Source organism: Perognathus longimembris, chromosome 4, assembly GCF_023159225.1.
Source record: "Perognathus longimembris pacificus isolate PPM17 chromosome 4, ASM2315922v1, whole genome shotgun sequence".
In the NCBI taxonomy this organism is placed as follows: domain Eukaryota; kingdom Metazoa; phylum Chordata; class Mammalia; order Rodentia; family Heteromyidae; genus Perognathus; species Perognathus longimembris.
The window spans coordinates 45,087,976-45,110,402 of record NC_063164.1 but is presented as its reverse complement, the minus strand read 5'-3'; the positions used below and the strand labels follow the sequence as shown (position 1 = coordinate 45,110,402).

The 22,427-nt window shown below is 34.6% G+C and overlaps 1 protein-coding gene across 4 annotated transcripts in view; it reads right to left on the bottom strand.

Annotated features, from left to right (window-relative positions):
- Nucleotides 1-22,427, bottom strand: part of Cwc22 (CWC22 spliceosome associated protein homolog) — a 62,496-nt gene that overhangs the window by 18,868 nt on the left and 21,201 nt on the right. For all 4 annotated transcript variants that reach the window (XM_048345151.1, XM_048345152.1, XM_048345149.1 and 1 more), the window contains 9 exons: nucleotides 18,144-18,383; nucleotides 16,770-16,898; nucleotides 12,401-12,569; nucleotides 11,994-12,047; nucleotides 9,596-9,731; nucleotides 9,294-9,500; nucleotides 9,147-9,209; nucleotides 4,820-4,921; nucleotides 2,954-3,035 (listed from right to left, as the gene is read on the bottom strand). In XM_048345151.1, coding sequence (XP_048201108.1) covers nucleotides 2,954-3,035; nucleotides 4,820-4,921; nucleotides 9,147-9,209; nucleotides 9,294-9,500; nucleotides 9,596-9,731; nucleotides 11,994-12,047; nucleotides 12,401-12,569; nucleotides 16,770-16,898; nucleotides 18,144-18,383 — 1,182 coding nt within the window. The remainder of the gene's footprint in view (nucleotides 1-2,953; nucleotides 3,036-4,819; nucleotides 4,922-9,146; nucleotides 9,210-9,293; nucleotides 9,501-9,595; nucleotides 9,732-11,993; nucleotides 12,048-12,400; nucleotides 12,570-16,769; nucleotides 16,899-18,143; nucleotides 18,384-22,427) is intronic.

Genomic DNA, 22,427 nt, shown 5'->3' with positions numbered 1-22,427 from the left:
AAAACCCTGATAGTCTGATGAAATATTTAACAAGTAAGCAATAAATGAATGTTTCTACTTCAAAAAAATCTAATACACTATACTATACTAGATATATTCCTTGTACTTATTTTACTTCCTATACCCAAGACTGTTTTGCATTGAAGTAATCATTATAGTTGATATTTTACTAAATTATTGTCTTCAAGTTGTGTTAAAAATGATATTGTTCAAATGTCCAATTTAAGAACTATGAATTGGCAGGGACATAATCATCTACCTTCTTCTGATATTATTTTATTTTCAGTAGGAAAGCAAACTTTATAGTCTTATATTTTATATAAAGAGCAATTAAAAAAATCATAACAATAGGGAGAGTCCCAACTGATGACAAGAAAAATCTGTAATCCTCAAAAGGTTCAGCTGTCAGAAATTTTACTTACAAAATGTTCCAAAATGAACTGTCTGCCTCACAGCCATGAAAGTTAATGATATTATTCCATCTAGCCTATTATACTACAAACATTAGACTTTTACCACTGTTAATATGTCACTGCATTATTTCTGGAGTCTATTTTTTAGTTAATATACTGCAAGCACAGTTCTTTATAATCTCACATCACCTAATGTTAGGTCAGAAAATTTGTCCACATTTCTGACAACTCACCAATTCACTTAACTTTCAGTAGGACATAAATTGGGTGTTCTGCCTATTTAACTTAGATAGTAATAGTCAGCATTTTGGGTTTTTTTGTTTGTTTTTTTTGTTTTTGCACTGAACAACTCTGTATAGTCGCCAATTAATATTTATTTCCTAGGAAATACAGTGAAAAAAGAAGAGTTAAACGGCATAGGAAACCCTCGATTCATGTTTCCAAATGCTTTCTTTCCATAGTCTACTCATGGAAGATTGATGGTGATACATTGTTTACATGTCTAGAAATGTCATAATGAATGCCCAACTAATGTATACTAGTTTAAAAAATGAAAAAAAAGATGTAAATTTTAAGTATACAATGTTTATGTGTTTCTGAAAAAATCATGAAGATTATCACTGCTTTTTTTTTTCCCAAGTAAAAAGATGGATTTACTGGAGAAGCAAAAAGTATTCTGACTGGCCAGGGTCATGGCCCAGACTCCGGAGCTGAAACTGCAACCAGAAAAAGCAGGCTGGCCAGCCAGGGCCGCAACCCAGACCGGACAGGGCCGCAGCACAGACTCAGGAACTGGGGCTACGCACTATCACTGCTTTTTGAAAAAAAAGTAAGTTACTTATTAAAATAACAGCCACTTCTTAGTCTAGATATTTAATAAGTCTAGGTATTTAATAACTAATATATTTAAACATTTTTAGCTCATTATGACTATCCCTTTCAAGTTCTTTAAACATCTATTAAACTTTTTAAAATGTGTTTTATTGTAAAAGTGATGTACAGAGGGCTTATAGATATATAAGGTAAAGAGCATATAAGTACAGTAACCTTTGATGCATATAACTTAAGAAAACCTAGGCATTTAAGGGCTGAGATAAATGCTAACTAATCTCTAAGGAAGTAGTTAGTATAATCAGAATTTTTAGAGGAGACTGTCATCGGTTTATTAGCACTTTAATTTTCATAGTCTATTTGTGATTTAGAGATGACCAAGGTTAAGGTCAAATGAAAACGTTTCTTTTACATAATTGTTGAAAGACATCTACTAAAAACCCTTAAAGTTAATGTTAACAGCGACATTAGAACAGAATCTGCTGTTATATCTATTTACTGCTGGAATTCTTAAAAAGTACATTAAAGACAAACAAATAAAAGGTCAGTTTCTTAACTTCTACTTCTAAGTTTATATTAAAACATTTAAGTTTGGGTGCTGGTGGCTCACACCCATAATTCTGGCTACTCAGAAGGTTGAGACCTGAAGATCATGATTTGAAGTCAGCCCAGGCTCAATAAATCTTGAGACTCTATTTTTATTAACCAGAAAAAAAGCTGGACTGCTAGGGTGGCTCAAGTGGTAGAGTGACAGACCTAAATGAAAAAGGTAAGCAAGAGCTTCAGACTGTGAGTTCAGCCTGGGTACTAGTACCTACACACAAAATAACCCAACACTTAACAGCCTTTCATGTGTAAAGCAGAGAAATAAATTAAACCCAAAATTTTTTACTCTGCTTTTTACTATTCTTCTATTTGAAGAGGAATCTAAAGCCAAAGTTTTCGGACTGACTGAAAATATGATGACTCTTACTTATGAATCATTGGTATTACGTCATAATAAATGGAAATATACAAAACCTAAGCAACAGAATTGAAAATTCCTCCTCCACTGTATATTGTAAACATAGTTCTACTAAATCAATAGGCTGCTTTGTATACAAAATAACAGATGCACTAAGCATTTAACGTTCTCAAATAAATCTTCAAAGTGAAACTCATAGTCTTCAAAGCAAGTGGGTTTTATATTCATGACATTGTCTTGCTTGATATTACTGCAAAGGGTTCTCACAACCTTCCTAAATCTAATTCCCAGTCCCATTTATATTCATTTGCATTCTGTAAGAAGTCAGTTCCCCAAAGTCATCACAATCATGCTTCTCTGCTACACCAGAATTAGAAAGCAAGTTTTAAAACATATATCCAACATTGTTTCCATCATGTAAGAACTGTATTATTAGCTTTTAATATTATTTTAGGATTTTATTAGTAGTATTTAACTCAGAATCGATAGCTAAAATGTCTAATATGACACTATTAGACTTTTTAAATAAATAAAGACAATCCATCCTTAAAGCAAAGAATGAACAGGTATGGACCTAAAAGCTTTGGCAAAGAACAAGGTTTGAGAGATTTCTGATATGGTATCAAATTTTGTGTTCTCAGATTCTAAAACGTATCTCTGATCCTCATGTCTCTGATCATCCTTTATTCAGGAAAAAGGAAAGGAAAAGAAAGGAAAGGGGACCAACTAAGCTATGGTGCCTTACCTTGACTGAATAGCAAGATATATTGTACGGCGAAATGAGACTAGATTAATTTCTGTTTTGTCGTGAATAGTCATTTTTTGTCCTGAAAGAAATTAAAAATAACTTATGAAACTACAAAAACAAACTTGAAGAAATGACAATGTATCTTTGCATATCTTTCCATAGATCTATTTAGAATCTTCCAGAATTTAATAGTAACCTTTTCTTCTGTGTATAGTGGCATTTCAGTTACAAGTGATCACTTCAGGTCTTTTTGCTTTATCATTCTCTTAGCTCAAAGCTCAAAACTAGGACCAAAAAAACCTATTTTTGTTTGTATGTTATCTGTTCATTAGACAAGGTTATACTCTTGCTCTTGTTTGATAAAATATTATTTCCAGAACAATAAACAATAGTTTGGTAATTTAGAAGAATTACAATTTATCAACACAAATTCAGTTTAAGAGAATACTAGGTTATGAAAGGTTTCACGAATCAAATATAAGCATTTGTCACAATGTTTTCTCTCCGTTTCCTGGCTAATATTTTGTAAGTACAGATGATCCAACTTGGGCAACAACACTGTTAGGGATTGGGTGTCACTCTATGCTCTTGCCATTTTAAAGAACTGAGTAAACACACCAGAATTAATGAAGAATCACAAGTTTACTGAAGAAAAAGTACAGAGAAAGTAGTAGGAATAAGCTCTGCATAGTGAGAGCTACAAGGGCAGCAAAATCATTTCTTACCTAATGCAAACTTGCAAACTTCCTTATACTGTTTTCTTTTTTTTGGTTTGGCTTTTTTTTTTTTGTTGCTGGTCTAGGGCTTGGACTCAGCCTGGGCCTGAGGGATATTTTTGCTCAAGGCTAGCACCCTACCACTTGAACCATGACTCTACTTCTAGCTTTTTTGGTAGTTTTAGTGGTGATAATGGCCTCATAGTCTTTCTTGCCAGGGCTGGCTTTGAATTCTGATTCCCGGTCTCAGTCTCCTGAACAGCTAGAATTACAGGCATGAGACACTGGTACCTGGCTTATATTATTGGTTTTTATTTGAACAGTATAAAACCAAAAAAATTTTTTTCAAGTAAAATGTGGCATGTGGGCAAGATACAGGACTTAAAAACACTGTGAAAAAGTGAAACCCACTTTCATAAAATTAGTTACAGAAAGACAATTTAACTAACTGTAGACAAACTAGAATATATTATACTCTAAAAGAAAAGTATATACTTTTAATATTTGAAATATATCATGCATATAAATAATGACTGATTTACTTATGTCCTGACATATGAAGTGAACTTCATCAAAATAAAGTTCTAGACTCATTTGTCTGTGTAATAACACAATCAACAGTGAAGATCATGCCTGCTTTTGTATAATTATAGTTTTGCCCTCCCCATTCTCTTTTGGCAAAAAGAGTAGCAAATATCTAGCTATTCATATCTGTCACATTTTTGCCAGGATTAAGTAAATCACATGCACTTAAAATGAATAGATTTAATAGATTATAATCAGAGGCTTAAGATGTCAAATTAAAAGTATGCTGATAATAAAAACTGAATTTCCTTTTTAACACTTCTTGGGGCCTAGGTTCATAGCATAGGTGCTAGAATGTGTGCCAAGTATGTGCAACTCACTGAGTTTAATCCCTAGCATGATAAACAACAGCAGAAAGCTAACTCTTGAGATGAGTAGAATTCTTTGTGCAAGTCTTATGTTTATGACGTTTAACTCACTAGACACCACAAGTGTTCCTCCCTACACCCTCCCAGTAGTTTGAGAACACTGTTTTAGATTATGACTTTGGAAATCTAATTATAGAGTATTGATACTATTACACAAATAGAGTACTGATACTTTTATCTGAATTAGATTTTACCTTCTTCATCTTCTTCTCCTTCTTCCTCCTCTTCTTCTTCCTCTTCACTACTCCCACCATCTTGGTCTGTGTTTGAATCACTGTCTCCTTCATCAAGTATTTCTGTAAGAAAAAGTACATTTAAGGAAAAAAAAATGAGCAAGATGTATGTATATCATTCTGGGACCACATGTTCTCAGTTCGTAGAAAACCTGTGTTAAAACAGTTCACCTGCCAACACCGATGATCACACAAGCCTTGCTTGTGTTGATACCTAGGTGATGAGAAAGCACTAAATTGATTTCACTGAAGAGTCATACATATCATTCTTTTGCCAGATAAAAGTGGCTATGAAACAAGAAGCACAAAGAAAAAGTTGATGAGGGTTCCTGAATGAGATGAACAATGGGAAAAAAAAAACACTCCTAGGAACTAGCACATAAAAGCCAAAATATTATCACATCATTAGAAAGAGGGGCGTCTACTATGCAATGCCATGCCAATACATAGAAAATAAGAATTTAAGGTAATTTAAATAAACAGTAGTGATATTTCATTAAAATATGTATTTGTTAAACAGAATATTACAATCAAGTTAAAGATTTTTCATCATATTCTTTTGAGGTATATCAAGGGAGGATGAATGAAGGTGAATGAGTATGAATATGGTCAATTACTTTACTGCATGTATGGAAATAAGAATAAAATTTGTTGGAATCGTTTTAACAAGGAGATAATGGGGTGAGGGTCAATGATAGAGGGAATGAGGTTATTGAGGTACACTTTATGCCTATGTAGAAGTGTCACAACAAAACTCCACTTGTAAAACTAATATATGCTAATAAAGAATCTTTAAAAAAGATTTTTCATATATACAACTGAAGTTTAAAAAAGTGGCGACAGAATCACTTTATTGGATTATCACTTCTTAAAATACAGCTCATTTAGAAGTGAATAAAAAAAGTATAGATTTACATGTGACTATATAAGACCATTCATTATGTTAACAGTAATCAAATGACAAAAACTAAAATTATATTTACTTAACAGTGCTGCTAGGCTGATAAAAAGATTTTTGCAAACCTGGGAAAAACATATAATTAGTGAACTTTTAAAATCAAATTTTAGCCAGGCACTGGTAGCTCATGCCTGTAATCCTAGCTACTCAGCAGGCTGAGATGTGAGGATGAGGGTTCGTTGAAGCTGACCTGGGCAGGAAAGTTCATGAGATTCTTATCTCCAACAAACCATCAGAAAGCCAGAAGTGGCACTGTGGCTCAAAGTGGTACAGTACTAGTTTTGAGCAAAAGAGCTCAGGGACAGTGCCCAGGCCTGAGTTCAAGCCCAGTGACAGAAGAAAAAAAAAAAAAAGACTACATTTTAGAGTCAATTCATTTATCACAAAAATTCAAATTTCTTTATAAATGTAAATAAATCCGGAACCACATACTTAATTTTAACAGAGAACTTCATAACATAATTTTACAAAATTGTTAATATTCTGCTCTTACCTGATATATAAATCTCAAGAATATTTCTAACAAATTCAGCTTCTAGAAGCAATCACCAGTGTCTAGTTTATAATGTAACACAGCTCAGACAGACTTTCAAAAATAAACTATTTAGTATTCAATAGTAGGAAGGCAGACTCTCCTGCTGTTTTCCCAAATGCTATAAAACCTAAAACAAAAGTACACCTGGGTCACTCTAAGGTGCTAATTACTAAAGCTGTGCTTGACTTCCTGCTGTGGCCATTTTTTTATGCCACTTCAAGAAGAACATTTTACTAAGAAATGAAGGTCAAATGAATTGTCTAATAGTTTACATCATCCTCTTTTCTCCTCTCCACTTTAGAATCTGTTTACTGAAATCACTTAGGCAATGCCAATTGGATTTCAATTAAATAAATAAAGCAGTGGTTGCAAGAATAGTCTAGGAGTCTGAGGGAATGTAGAGACCTCTGTGGTCTGTGAGGTCAATCATTTTTAAAATAATACCAAGACATTTTTAAACTGTATTTCTGATTTGATGAGGGCTATGAGGGTTCAGGTCAATTTGGGTGGAAACTGCTTTAATCTAAGCATAAATTAAGGAACTAAACTGAAACATGGTCCATGCATTCCTCGATGAACATGTAGGACATTAATTTCTTCAATCTCTGTCCTTGAGTAGAGACCGTTATCATAATCTGAGTGACAATATAGGAAGTTTGTGTACATATCACTTCTCACAAAGACAATATAGAGAGAGTAGTGGTGGTTCCCTTGGGATGGGCAATGATATGACTTTCTGAATTGTTTTTCTTAGCTGGAAAGAAATGGCCAACTAACTACTGCTATTCGACATCTGACAGGCTTTTGCACAAATATAAACAGAGTAAGACTGTCATTGCAAGGTAAACAACTAATGGTATTTGCTACCGTGGTAACAGTAAAGTTTTCAAAAGAAAATATTACTTTTGGAAACCTATATCTATCTCTCTAAGCTTGATAACTTCCTAAACTTGAACTCTTCTGAAGATCCAGGGAGCAGTATTAACAAAAGTGCTTTCCTGATAGTAAACTAACATTCTCCAAATGACTAATATAACATGTAACAAAATACATGGCTTAATGATCCACTGACAGTGATATCCTAATGGATTTTAATGTAACTGAATTTGAAAATTCATCTATACTAATTTAATCTGCTTAATATTAATATAGTATTAAAAAGATTCTTATCAGAAAAGATTATCAAAATATCTTTCTTTTTAAAAAAATTTTTATTGCCAAGGTGACGCACAGACAGGTTAGTTACATACATAAGGTAGTGAGTACATTCTTGTCAAACTTGCTACCTACCTCCTCCCTCATTTGCCCCCCACCCCCGGAGTTGTACAGTTGGCTTACTACATATTGCTGTTGCACTGGTTCACCTTTTACCCTTTGTCTCACGATTTTGGTGTTCCCCTTCCCTTCCCTGATTCAGACAAACATATTCGATACCCTTTCTTAACTAATTATTAATGAGAGATGACACAGTAAACTATAAAGACTGGATTATGCAGCTATCTGCTTTAGGCCAGGAATTAACCTACATAATACATGTACCATTCTATTCATTAAATTGCTGTTTTATAAAGTAACTATTTTCATAAAAATAGTTATATACTAGTTTCATTATTTTAAAACAACTTAACATACAGTTTTATATTCCTGACTTGATTTCCAACACAGTAAGTATCAGTAGATATAATATACAAACACGATCTCTTTAGAACTCATAGTAATTTTCAAAAATGTTAAGGGATCCTGAGACCAAAGAATTCAAGAACTGCTATAATAAAGCAAAGTATGACATTCCAGGTATTGGCCAACTGCTTAGGCCCTAATGAAATGGATAGAGAATCCTCAAGATTAAAATAAAAAGAAGTCATATCAAGTATAGTAAATTCAGAAAAGCCATTTAGCCCGTTTTAGGAAGAAAGTTGTTTAGAAAAGGTGAATGGGCTTAAGGAGTTCTATGTGTTTAGAAACAGAATATAACAGACAAAGCAATCTAGGCAATGGCAATGAAAGTGCCCAAGAGATCAGCAATGAAAAGGAAATGAGCTGCCAAGAAATCAGTAATGAGAAACTTGTTTATTATACCATATTTCTAGGATGCTGTATAGAAATGTAAGTTCTTACACTTTTGCTTTCCACTTACTAATGTGTGGCTCTACTCTTCTCATAGGAACATCCACAATAATATGTACTTCTTAGGAAAAACATCATCACTAAAAGAAAATAAACCTACATAAACAAATCTGGACATTAGCTTTAGGAGAAAAATAATAAGGCAAACGTGAAAATCCTCAGAGAAATGATAGCCAGCACTGTGTGAATACTTGATCTGTGGCAAGACAAAGCATACATAAATTTATTTTATGTATCCTTCCACAAGCAAATAGCATTACTCTTATAACACTGAACAAGGAACTTGTTTAGTTGTAATGTTAAACATAAAACTCAAACCAAAATGTGTGCAATTACTGCTTGCAATTCATTAATGAAGTACAAATGAGGTCGTAGTAATGCAATAGCATCATCATATCATTTTGCATACAGACCACTGGTAATCTATGAATATTTGTTAAGAAAGGTGAGATTTAAGGATGCATAATTTACAGGGGAAAAGAGGAGCAAAAATAATTCAAGATGAAGTAATACTGTGGGCAAACAACACAAAGAAAAACAGCTTCATAAGAACAGAGATTTCACTTAGTAAGTCAGGATCACTGATCTATAAATACCTTTCTACTAGTATTATATAACTACCTGAATTCCTTCTAGTTATCCAAAATATTCTGTGAAATTATACATACCTTTCTTAATAGCTTTGTACTTCTCTTCATTCTCCATAAAGTTAGGATCCATCTTGAAAACATCTTAAAAAACAAAAGTTACATATTTAATTTCTGGGTTTACATCAGTTGCTGTCCCACTTCTCACCTCGCGTCCCTCACACTTACTAAGAACATCTTCTGGATTATAGTCATCCTCCAAAGGAAGCATGTGGGTGAATTGGTCGTCTTCCTCAACTAAGTCAAGTCCTTCCAGAATAACAGGGTGGTCCTTGAATCCATCCTTTCGCACAGCAAACATTACTTCAATCATATACTGAACTCTTTTGTCAATTTCAGATTCATGTAGAATGTTTCGAAGTCGTTCAAAAATAGCTAATGTTGTACAGAAATAAATTAACAAATGCTATTAATATTCAATTGAAAAGACATAAGAATATATAATATATAAACTACAGATCTCTACTTACCATTGATTCCTCTTGGTGACACTTGTGTTAATTTGAGGCCACATTCCTTAAGAAAACCAATGGCTACTTCAACACTGTCATCTGTGGGCCTTTCTAGGAGCAAAGTGAGCATCTCTAAGCACAGAACTTCATGTGCCTTTAAGGGAAAGCAAAGGGAAGAGGAAAAGATTTCATCACAGAGGAAAGAAAAAAATGTTTTTATATATACTAGCCTGCAGTTTATAATATTAAACATTTGTAAAAGTAAGTAAATTTTCTTACAATGATACTATTGCACATACAATTTGTCTCTATAATTTTATGTATCTATTATTAATGGATGAGTATTCCAAAATCTTAAGTTACTTGCTGAATACAACTATTTGAATTCTTTCCATAAGAAATATTCTTCTTAGATATGATGTACAGAAAATTATAGGTGTGGCTGGGGATATAGCCTAGTGGCAAGAGCGCTTGCCTCGTATACATGAAGCCCTGGGTTCGATTCCCCAGCACCACATATACAGAAAATGGCCAGAAGTGGCGCTGTGACTCAAGTGGCAGGGTGCTAGCCTTGAGCAAAAAGAAGCCAGGGACAGTGCTCAGGCCCTGAGTCCAAGGCCCAGGACTGGCAAAAAAAAAGAAAATTATAGGTAAACTATGAGTTAAATACCACATAATCATTATGTTATTATTATATTTTTCAAACAAGGTCTTGCTATCTATGTAGATCATGCTGGTCTGGAACTCACTCAACACTTTTGGGACTAGCCTCCTTAGTGCTAGGATTACTGGCATTAGCTACAATGCTAGTTTCATGCACTGATTTTTAATAACTATTTTCATAATCACCACATAAGGAATAGCAAGTTCTTTCTATAATTCCCTTTTGTTTCATTCTATCAGTAACTGTTAAATAGCAAATAGTCCTTAAGTTAGAGGACTACCAATTTTCAATGTTTTAGAGTACATAATAACCACTTGAAGTATTTCTTCTCTTGCAATTAAGCTACACTATTTGCAAAATAGTACTAATAAGCAATGCCATATACAATGCCATATACAATTCTATGAGATGCTTTGCTGAGAGAGGAAATGATCTACAAAGACAGTTAAAGACATCATCCAACCATACATCTTTTTTATAAACCAGGTATCTAATAGAGATTGGAACAAGTGAGAATTTCAACTCAGGAAAATAGCCTCTTCATACTGTGCACAGTATCAAAAATATCCTTCTGGGTTTTGGTTTGCTTTTTGAGGAGTGAGGAAGGTGCAAAAATAGCCTTTTTTTCGTGATAAGAAAATGCTGCCACGTACTTCATTGGATAGGTACGAAATACTTAACATTCTATCTTCAATGTGGCAGTGCTAAAACAAAAACAATTCCAATGAAACCAGATACAGATCTCTGCAATTTTAGACATGTGAAATTATGTTTCCATGATCTTATGTAACCAATTGCCATTGTAATAATGTCTGACTAATTATGAGAGCTCACACTAGAAAGAATTTCAAGTAGATAAGAATTAAAGTAGTGTTTAATACTAGAGAATTAAGAGTAGGCTTGACTTCAATGTTCTTTCTGATAAACAGATATTGCATTAGAAATGACGGTACAAGCTAGGCATTGTGGTACATGTCTGCAAATGCAGAGGTAAAGGAAGGAGGCCAGGCTGGACTATAGTAAATTCAAGGTCAGTAACAAGTATTAGCAGGGAGTATTAAGTATATTTACTAGTATTAGGAAGGAATAAACAGCTTAGATGGACTACCAGGTATTTATTAGGTTGTAATGAACATCAAGCAAAGAGAAATGAGTGGAGGAAATTTATTGCTTTTTAAAACAGGACAATATTAGAGCTAGAGGAGTGGCTTAAGTGGTAGTATATCTAACTGGCAAGTGGAAGATCCTGAACTCAAAGTCCAGTACTGCCAAAATAAATAAGAATTTAATTTTGTTCTTTTGTTGTTGTTGATAACAGGGCTTAAACTCAGGGACCTGAGCTCTTTTTGCTCAAGGCTATTGCTCTACCACTTTGAGCCACAGATTCACTTAAAGTTTTCTGGTAGATAACTAGAGGTAAGAGTCTCATGGACTTTCCTGCGTGGGCTGGCTCTGAACCATGGTCCTCAGATCTCTGCCTCCTGAGTAGCTAGCAGTAGCCACAAATGCCTGGCAATTTTGTTCTTTAAAGAAGTAATTTTTAGTCAAAGAACCACATATAATATTAAGGTAAAATATTTAAAATGTATTCTCAATTCCGTTTTTACATTAAAGAATGTTAGACATATCTACTATAGTTTTAAAAGTAAAGTATCATCCAAAATAAAAATCTGAACAAAACTAAAAGACGTATCACTGATGTGTAATCAATCCCATGGGACTAAATGGGACTAAGGTTTGAAAATCACTTACCACATTTTGGTTAATGAGATGTGCCACAAATTTTGAAGCAGTAAGGCAAAGTTGCTGAAAAGTAAAAACACAAAGTGAATCCATAACCAAAACCAACTTTCATGTAATTGCTGGATCTATAGCTTACAAATGGATTCTTTAAAAAAAAACAACATGCAAGGGTAATTTTATATGAAAGTAATACATAGGAAATAATGTCATTACTCGCTAAGCAGTTACACAAGTCTGGTACAGTCATCATTCTTCGAGTTACATGTGAGGGAAACCTTCATAAAACTAAAACAGTCTTCATGAAGTACAATTTTTAAAAAGTACTCTTGTAGAAACGAGCATTGCTTACTTCTGTTGACACTGCTTTATTAGTTTGTGCCTACGTTATAGTCTACTTACAAGCTGTTTATAGATACCTTATCATTTCTTCGATAGCCTTTTCGAAAATTAAGAATCAGCCTCTTGAGGATTAATTCTCCAATTTGTGGAAATTTTGAGTTGATAATTGCCACTAATGCCGCATAAACATGGGTGAAGATTGGAGAAGCACTTTGTGCTTGCAAAACAGATCTAGACAGTAGCCCTCTAGGTAGAAAAACATGGAATCAAAAACAGTTAAAAATCAGAAATATTATTTCTTTGTAGATACTCAGAAAACTGAGCTAGAAATGTAGCTCATGTGGTAAAGTACTTGTTACCTAACAAGCTTGAGGCTCTAAGTTCAATCCCACACCCCCATACCACCAAAAAATGTAACATTTGCTTAGGTGATGTAGTAAGATCTTGTCTCAACAAAATAAAACAAACATATCAGAAAAGACAAATTAGGATTAAAATTTCTCACCCACCACCTTATCTGGAAAGAGAGCCTTATTAAAAAAAAGAAACTTCATGAGGAAATGAAACTTGAATTTTTGCTGTTGTAAGAATACAATAGAATGAAAATACTGGGTATTTGTGGTTTACAGCTATAATCCTACTTACTTAGCAGGGTAAAATTGGAGAAGTACAGTTAGAAGGCAGCCAGGTTAGCCTCTTATCACCAATTAATCTACAAATAGCTAGAAGTGGAAGCATGGTTCAAGTGGCAGAGTGCCAGCTGTGAGTAAAACAGCTGAGCAAGAGCAAGAGCACCTAAATATATCAGCACAAAAGAAAAAAAGAAAGAAGAAAAGAAGCAGAAAATGAATATGCTGGGCAAGGTGGTGTACACCTCAGCACTCAAGAGGGAAAATCAGGGGGATCTTGAGGTCAAGTCCAACCTGGGCTACACCAGGCAGACTGTCTGAGAAATAAAACAAACAAAATTAGAATGAGCTATTGTTACAGTTTATTTTCAAAGGTGCTTTGTCTGAAAAATAAAGGACAAAGGGGCTGGAGGTGTGGCTCAAATGTTAAGAGTACTGGCCTATCAAGTGCAAAGCTATGAGAGTTCAAACTCTAGTACTACCAAAAAAAATTTTTTTAAACCAAGTCATTCTCTTCTGTTTTCCTAAATTTTATTAATCACATTTCCTATTTTTTCATTCTCACGTTACTTTCATTAAAGTAGGCCATACTGGGGCTGGGAATATGGCCTAGGGCAAGAGTGTTTGCCTCATATAAAGGAAGCCGTGGGTTCAACTCCCCAGCCACACATATATAGAAAACAGCCAGAAATGACGCTGTGGTAGAGTGCTAGCCTTGAGAAAAAGAAGCCAGGGACAGTGTTCAGGCCCAGTCCAAGTCCCAGGACTGGCAAAAAAAAAGAAAAAGGCCATACTGAAAAGCCTAATAAACATTATACTCAATAGTAAAAAGCTAAAAGCTTTTTCCCTCCTATCAGAACCAAGACAAAGATGCCTACTTTCACTGACTTCTATTCAATATACAACTAGACCTTAGCCAGAGAAATAGGCAAGAGAAACAAATAAAAGGGGTTCAAATCTGACAGGATTTGAAGTTATAGTGTCAGAAGGACAGAAGTTATAATGTGTCCACAGTCATAATCTTATATAGAAGATCCTACAGACTCCATTAAAAAAACAAAAACTGAAAAGACAAAGCTGATGAAGGCTGATATACAACCTTTAAAAAATTGGTAGAGGTATAAAATTCCATTGTGTATATGTACCACATTTTCCTGATCCACTCATCTACTAAGGGGCATCTGGGTTGGTTCCAGATTCTAGCTATGACAAATTGTGCTGCGATGAACATTGTTGTGCTGGTGGCTTTAGTGTGATTATGTTTGTGGTCTTTTGGATAGATACCCAAAAGTGGGGCTGCTGGGTCATAGGGGAGGTTCTATATTCAGCCTTCTGAGGAATCTCCATACTGCTTGCCAGAGTGGCTGAACCAGTTTACATTCCCACCAGCAATAAAGTAGGGTTCCCTTTTGGCCACATACCCTCCAACAGTTGTTATTGTTAGTTTTCTTGATATAGGACATTCTTACTGGGGTGAGATGGAATCTCAATGTTGTTTTGATTTGCATTTCTTTTATGGCCAGTGATGTAGAGCACTTTTTCATATGTCTCTTGGCCATTCTCATTTCCTCATCAGAGAAGTCTCTTTTTAAGTCTCTAGCCCACTTAATGAGGGGCCTATTGGTTCTTTGCAGTTTTGTTTTGGATGAAGGTAATAGAATGACATTGCCTCATTTGTAAGGAAATGGAAGGACTTGGAAAAAGTTATACTAAGTGAAGTGAGCCAGACCCAAAGCAACATGGACTATATGGTCTCCCTTATAGGGAATAATTAGCACAGGTTTAGGCAAGTCACAGCAGAGGATCACAGGAGCCCAATAGCTATACCCTTATGAACACCTAAGATAATGCTAAGTGAAATGAACTCCATGTTATGGAAACGATTGTTATATCACAGTTGTAAATACTCTCAACGTGCCATATGTAACTGTAGCCTCTATTATTGATGATATTCCTGTATCACCTTCCTGTGGTTGTACCTACACTATCTCTGTATCTTATCTGAATATATTGGAAACTGGGTATACTGGTATTAGAACCAGGAAATTGGAAGGGAATACCAAAATCGAGAGACACAGGGTAAAAAAAGACAAACAACTACAAAAGCAATACTTACACAAACTGTTTGGTGAAAATGAACTGAACAACTGAACAAATCATGGGGGGGAGGGGGAAGGGAAAAGGGGAGGGGGAAATGAGGGACGAGGTAACAGTACAAGAAATGTATCCAATGCTAATGTATGAAACTGTAACCTCTCTGTAATTCAGATTGATAATAAAAATACATTTAAAAAATTGGAAGCATTCCCATATGCTAATAAAAAAGAAATCAAGAAAAGAATCTCATTTACAATAGTGACCAAAAAAGCCTTAGTAAATTTAACAATGCAGATATATGTAGAAGACATTATGCTAAGAAATAGACACAGAAAGACAAACATCCTATTGGTACCTTACTGTATGTAGTCTAAAAAAGCTGAACTCAAATAAAATGGTAGTTTTCAGAGGCTGTATATAAGGGTAAATGATGCAATGGACAAGAGACACAAAATTCTGTTTAGACAAGAGTAAGTTTAAAAAAATCTACTGTACATCAGGTGACTATAGCTAGTAACAATATATTACATGATTGAAAATTAGTAAGAGTACTTTTAAGTGCTTTCACCACAAAGGAAAAGTTATTAATGTATATACATATGTAGAACAACGTATACATATATCAAAATACATTCATCACAAATATATACAGTTTTAATTTGCTAAAGAAATAATAAATTACAAAATATAAGATTGGTGTGAGGTAGCATGAGTTAATATTCAATATTCCTCATGAATATCAAATATTGGAGAGATAGTCAATGAAAACAAATGTGCAAAAATCATTAGGTACTGTGTGAAGCTAGGGCTCAAAGTGGTAGAGAGTGCTAGCTTTGCACAAAAAAGAGCTCAGGGATAGCACACAGGCCCTGAGTTCAAACCCCACAACCAACAACGACAACAAAATCATTGTGATATCACTTCTCAAAATATAAGATAAAAATCTCTTAATAGTGAGGGTCAAGATATTTGTTTTTTTATTTAAATTATATTGTAAAGGTGATGTACAGAGGGGTTGCAGTTATATAAGTAAGGTAATGAATAATTTCTTTTTGAGCAGTATAAACCCCTTCCTCATTTTCTCCCAACATTTCTCCCTCCTTTCTTCCCTCCCAGGTTCAAGTTATTTTTTAGTAACCTATATTTTCATAGAACTACATTTTGAATAAAATTATCAATTACAGGGCTGGGAATATGGCCTAGTGGCAAGAGAGCTTGCCTCGTATACATGAAGCCCTGGGTTCGATTCTCCAGCACCACCATCTAGAAAACGGCCAGAAGAGGCGCTGTGGCTCAAGTGGCAGAGTGCTAGCCTTGAGCAAAAAGGAAGCCAGGGACAATGCTCAGGCCCTGAGTCCAAGCCCCAGGACTGGACAAAAAAAAACTATCAATTACAGCTGGGCATATTAGTACCTCATGCTTACAATCCTAGCTGCTTAGGAGGCTGAGATCTGAGGATTGTGATTCAAAGCCAGCCTGGGCAGAAAGAGTTCATGAGACTCTTATCTCCAATGAACTATCAGAAGTGGTGCTGAGGCTCAAATGGTAGAGTGATAGCCTGAGCTGAAGAGCTCAGGGACAGTGCCCAAGCCTGAAATTCAAGCCCCAAGACAGAAAAAAAAAAGTTGTTTATGTTTAAAGAGAGTATAATAAAGTAATGATTACTGTTCAAAAAGCTAGAAAATATACTATAAAATACTAAATATAAAATGGCACTTACCTTCCTCTAACTATATTTTCTTGAAGAAGCTCTTGAATAATAATACTTATATTGGAAATGTTGACTTTGTTGATAAGACCATTGATTGACTTCTTTAGGGCTTCCCAGCTCATTCTCTGGTATGCTAAGCTAAAAAGAAATCAAGTTTTTACAAAGATTAAAACTCTGTTAACACAATAACAAGAAGCTATAATGTCATGGATAATAAATCAAGGCTAATGTATGAATTCTACCTCCAAAACAAAACAAAACCAACACAACCATGAAAAGATGTGCAAACACTCCTCCTTCATGGCTTACTTCAAATCTGTTTCTTTTCAAATAAGTACATTTGAAGAAAATTTCCTAGTAATTCAGTTACATTTAGTTATGAATCACACTTCTCCTATGTCACATCTCATTCCACTAGAGAACCTTTTCAACATTTCAGAACCTCTTTTCTTTTTAGCACTTTCTTTCATAAATAGCTTCTTACCATTCCAAATACATTGATAAAATGGAAGTTCATTTATCAATTTTGCTTAAGTAGAAAAAAAGTGGTTTATGATATTGTAGTCCAGACACAGAGATGAGGAATAACTGATCTAAGAGTCATATAAAGCCTGAGGAATCATTTAGTAAATGATTAGCTGACCTTGGCTGTCTATATCAATACCTTTTTGCAGACCTCAAATGATGTATGAACATCTCAATGGCCCTTGGCAAAATAAACAAACAACATAAAAAGGTTCCTCAATTCAGGCAAAGAACAAAAGAGAACTGCCGATTTCCTTTTATAGATTTATAATATGTGTAAGTGATCACATATAAAGTAGATGATTATGAAGTACGCAATAATAAACAGATGCCATCACAAATTCTTTCCAAATGTTCCTCTTGTAAACAGGCATCTTTTGGAATCCTACTCTAACCACCTGTTTACATATTATCTATGACTGTTCTTTCACAGTACATTTTTTTTAACTTAAACTGCTACAACAGAGCCTAAAATAGTAACATATTAACCTCTTACAGCAAAAATTTGCTAAATCCTTGCTTAGTACAAGTTCAAAGACCCATTTTATATCTAAGCTATCAATACCATCTCTTAGTCTTCAACAACATATACTACTAACAGTTTGAAATACTAAAAAAAATAAGGAATCTGTTCCTCAAACTTCTAAATTCTTTCATCTAATAAAAAAAGAAGTTATATAATGTAAGGGCAAGTGGTATACAGCACTCAGTGCTCATAGAGCAAAAAAAGAAAAAGTCTGTAATCTGATGTCTCTATCAGTGCGGACGAATGTATTCTTAACAGTTAAAGCTAACTAGACCACATTTGACATTTTTCAATTAGGAATCACTGCTTTACAAGCTAGAATATTAACATGCCTGTTTTTGTCTGTAATCTGTTCTTGCATCATCCTAAGTTTTGCAGGAGGAATATATGCTCCACCAGTTCGAGTAAGGAGAGGATCTAGATCATCTTTTTTCTTCTTTGTAGTAGGTTCATCCTGAGCAGAATTCTGGGTTACTGAAGGTGGTGGGCTTCTTCTTCTAGGAGATGGGGATTTCCGGGACCTTTTCCGATCCACATCTCTTTCTCTGTCTCTACGTTTTTCTCGGTCCCTGCTTCTGTAATATTATTTTAGAAGGACGAAAGACATCACAAAATCATTCATAGAAGGAACTACATACCAAATGAGTGAAACATAAGTGTGCCCCATGAACTCAGACCATTCAAGGTAGTGTAGGATGGTAAGATAGAACTTCATGAAGAAAAGATAACTCACACTAGGGCTCAAAGATTTCACAAGGTTTGGCCTAGGAAAGAATGCCAAGAGAGGGAGGATGGCATTCTGCAATTAGCAGGAAAATAACAACTGAAAAATGACATGGGTATTAAAGCCAAAAGAGTATAACAATCAGGAAATAAAAAGGATTCACGCATTAGAACAGCCAGAAAAATAAGTTTCAGTGAAGAATAAAATTTTAAAAGACCAGAGTCTTTTTATTTTTATATACTGGAAACTATGGAGAATCAATAAAAGTGACATAAAGGACAGTGACATGCAAAGTGTTTTAAGAAGGTAAATTATATAAATAAGAAATCATAGTTTAGGTATAAGATTAATATAAAAAAGATATTTAGTGCTCAATTTGGCAGCACATATGCTAAAATTGGAACAATACAGAAATTATCAAAAAATAAACTTTGTTGACAGAATTAATATTTGTATTAAAATTTCAGATGGTAAGTTATCTAAGACAATGTGAGAAAAAAAAACTGGTGACAATTACTCTTCTAATATAAATGTTTGTCCGTTCCTAACCTAACCCTTTTCAAACACTAAGGATATTATTCAGTGAGTCCATCAAAAATGTTTTGTTACCTTTTCCTAGTAAGCAGTTTGTTCACTTAGACTTTTTTTATACATACTGTTTTGGAAAGTAAGATCATTCTGCTCATGCTTTGTACAAAAATGAGTTACAGAAATATAATAATAAACTTTCATATCACTACGTCACTATAAAATTGTGCAGACATTGGTGAAATCTAAAGGGCATATTCAAATATAAGTTTTTAAATACAGTGATTCTCCTTAGAAAGAGAGAAAGCAATTGCCCTACCCAAGCAGCTGTGGAAGAACAGGTTAGATGCTGATATATAAGGATATGAGTGACTGCTAATGAGTTTGACTAGGAAAAAGTGGAGAATGAAGAGAAAAATGGTCTAAACGTAATGGCAGATGCTCCACATTCTACCCACTTATTTGCAACTGAGTTGTTTCTTATTATGAATGTAGTTTTAATAGAGTACCAACAACAGGGAAATGACTGACACTTCTTATGTTCTGAAAACCCAGTGAAATAAAGCTAGTCAGATGATAAAATCATATGCTTAAAATGTTCATGTTCATTAAAATGTTCATGCTGAATAGGGGGATGACTATGAGAAGGAATGGGAAAGGCTAATGAGCAGGGTGAATGAGGATTAACACAGTCACAGTTGTTCATTTGCATGTAAGAAAACAGAACAATAAAAGCTGTTGAAATTATTTTAAGAAGGGAGACTGATAAAAGGAAGGGTCCATGGAGTAAGTTACTCAGGATACACTGAACACATGCGTGCAAATATGACAACTAAATCCCCTTTGTATAACTAATGTATACTAATTCAAAGAATCCTATTTGTTATTGTACAGTGCACAAAAATATTCTTAAAGTCTAAATGAAACATTTGTCTTCAAATTTTAGCTTTTATATTCCACAGAATACCTACACTGCTTGCTTTATGGTGTGACTAGGTGACACAAGTTCTTTATGTTCCTATGCTGAACCAAATATACTGAACAATAATTTTACAGTAGTCAGGGGTTGCAAAATAACAAACCCAAAACAAAATTTAGACCATAGACTTTGAGTCAGAATCAAGATGAAATCCTAGTATCAGTATCTACAAAATAGGTAATGTCAACCTCATGTGTATTAATCACATCAAACATGTTTCCTAACTTAGGAGAACTAACGATTTTGACAGTATTGAAAAAGTATACAAAATGTTTAGCTTATTTTTTAGTGGTAGTAGTTTTTATTAAGGTGTCATTAAGATAATTGCTGATGAGTATGGCTTTTGGTGACTAACCTGACATTGTAAGAATGAGTATGTATATTAAAGGTGGGTGCCGGTGGCTCATTCCTTTAATCCTACCTAATTAGGAAGCTGAGATGTGGGCATCACTGTTCAAAGCCAGCCCAGGTAGGAAAGCCTATGAGACTCTTATCTCCTAACCACCAAAAAACCCAGAAGTGTAGCTGTGGCTGAAGTGGCAAGAGTGCTAGCCTTGAGCAAAAGAAGCTCAGGGACATGCCCAAGCCCTGAGTTCAAGGCCCAGGACCTGAAAAAATAGAAAGAAGAAAGAAAGAAGGGAGAAGGAAGGAAGGGAAGAAGTAGTAGTAGTAATAGTATATACTGGAATATCTAGAATTAGTAAGAAGAAAACTTTAACTGTAGACAGTAAATAACGCACTCAGCTCTATGTCACAGAGGATTTGATCTAACAATTACAACAAGGGGTCCTGGTGGTTACTGGGTAGATAGTATTTAGTAAAAGTGTCAAAAAGGACTTTATTGAGCAATAAAATATAGGGAAAAAAAAGGTTATAAACAGGAACATTAGAAGAGCTGACTTCATGAAAATAATGACCAAAATGAATGGATAGATGAATGCAAAGGAACAATGAAAATACTTACTGGAAAGAAGCAGAAATGAGCAAGACCAACCACAGTTCTTTTATAAAATATTAAGATAATAGAAGAATTTGTTAGTTTTGTCCAGTTAATTAAAAATACACTCAAAACAAACCACTTTCTATACTAGGAAATTTGAATTCTTCCACTGCTTTCTAAATGCTATTGAAAGGGCCAGTGAATATATACAAAAGCTACCATTTCCTGAATATTTGTTATGCTTAGACATGGTAATAGAAAACATGCTATTTTAAACCTGAAACGCCAAAGATCCTTTTTTTTTTTTTTTTTTTTTTTGCCAGTCTTGGGGCTTGGACTCAGGGCCTGAGCACTGTCCCTGGCTTCTTTTTACTCAAGGCTAGCACTCTGCCACTTGAGCCACAGCGCAGCTTCTGGCCGTTTTCTGTATATGTGGTGCTGGGGAATTGAACCCAGGGCCTCATGTATATGAGGCAAGCTCTCTTGCCACTAGGCCATATCCCCAGCCCCAACCAAAGATACTTGTCATCACACGAATTTCATAGATGAGTAAACTGAGGCTCAGCAGGAAGTTGATAGAAAAAATTTTTTTTTTTTTTTTTGCCAGTCCTGGGCCTTAGACTCAGGGCCTGAGCACTGTCCCTGGCTTCTTTTTTGCTCAAGGCTAGCACTCTGCCACTTGAGCCGCAGCGCCACTTCTGGCCATTTTCTGTATATGGGGTGCTGGGGAATCAAACCAAGGGCTTCATGTATACGAGGCAAGCGCTCTTGCCACTAGGCCATATCCCCAGCCCCCGATAGAAAAATTTTTAATAAGAACTCTCATAATAAGTAATGAACTTTCACCTATATAAACAGAAAATTCATACTCTTTCTAATATGAAACACTGACTCACTAAAAGGGTTAAAATATGTGCATTCTAAAGTCAATTTCAAGTGAGTTCCTGTTCTTACATTACTAATTCTCCACACCTAGCTACATGCAAATCAACAGAGTACTAGCCACATAGGCAATTACTTTGTTAAGCAGTTGAGCATATTTCTATCTCCAGTAGCACTCCAGTTAAACTATGCTGTCTATATGGAGAATCCCAGTATCTGTCCACCTTTGTTTGAAGCTACTTTTAATTCTATCCAAGGATTTTATTCTTCAGATGCATTAAATACCTTTCTTCTCTATTGCTTTTTCCTAGGCAAATACAGAAGCTTTCCTATTAGTAAGGTTTTAGGGAATTCTGAAATGTTGGCTCCTTGTAAGTCTTTTGCTAGGAAAAACAGTGAATAAATATTAGGTTCTCCAAGACTTAAGTAAAACTAGTTTATGTTTAGAACAACAAAAAAAAAAACTAAAAATCAGTAGCTTCATTTTCAATATTCCTCTTCTATGATGCATGAGAGTAAACTGGAATTTAGATCACTCTATATTGTGCAATATGTGTTTCTTT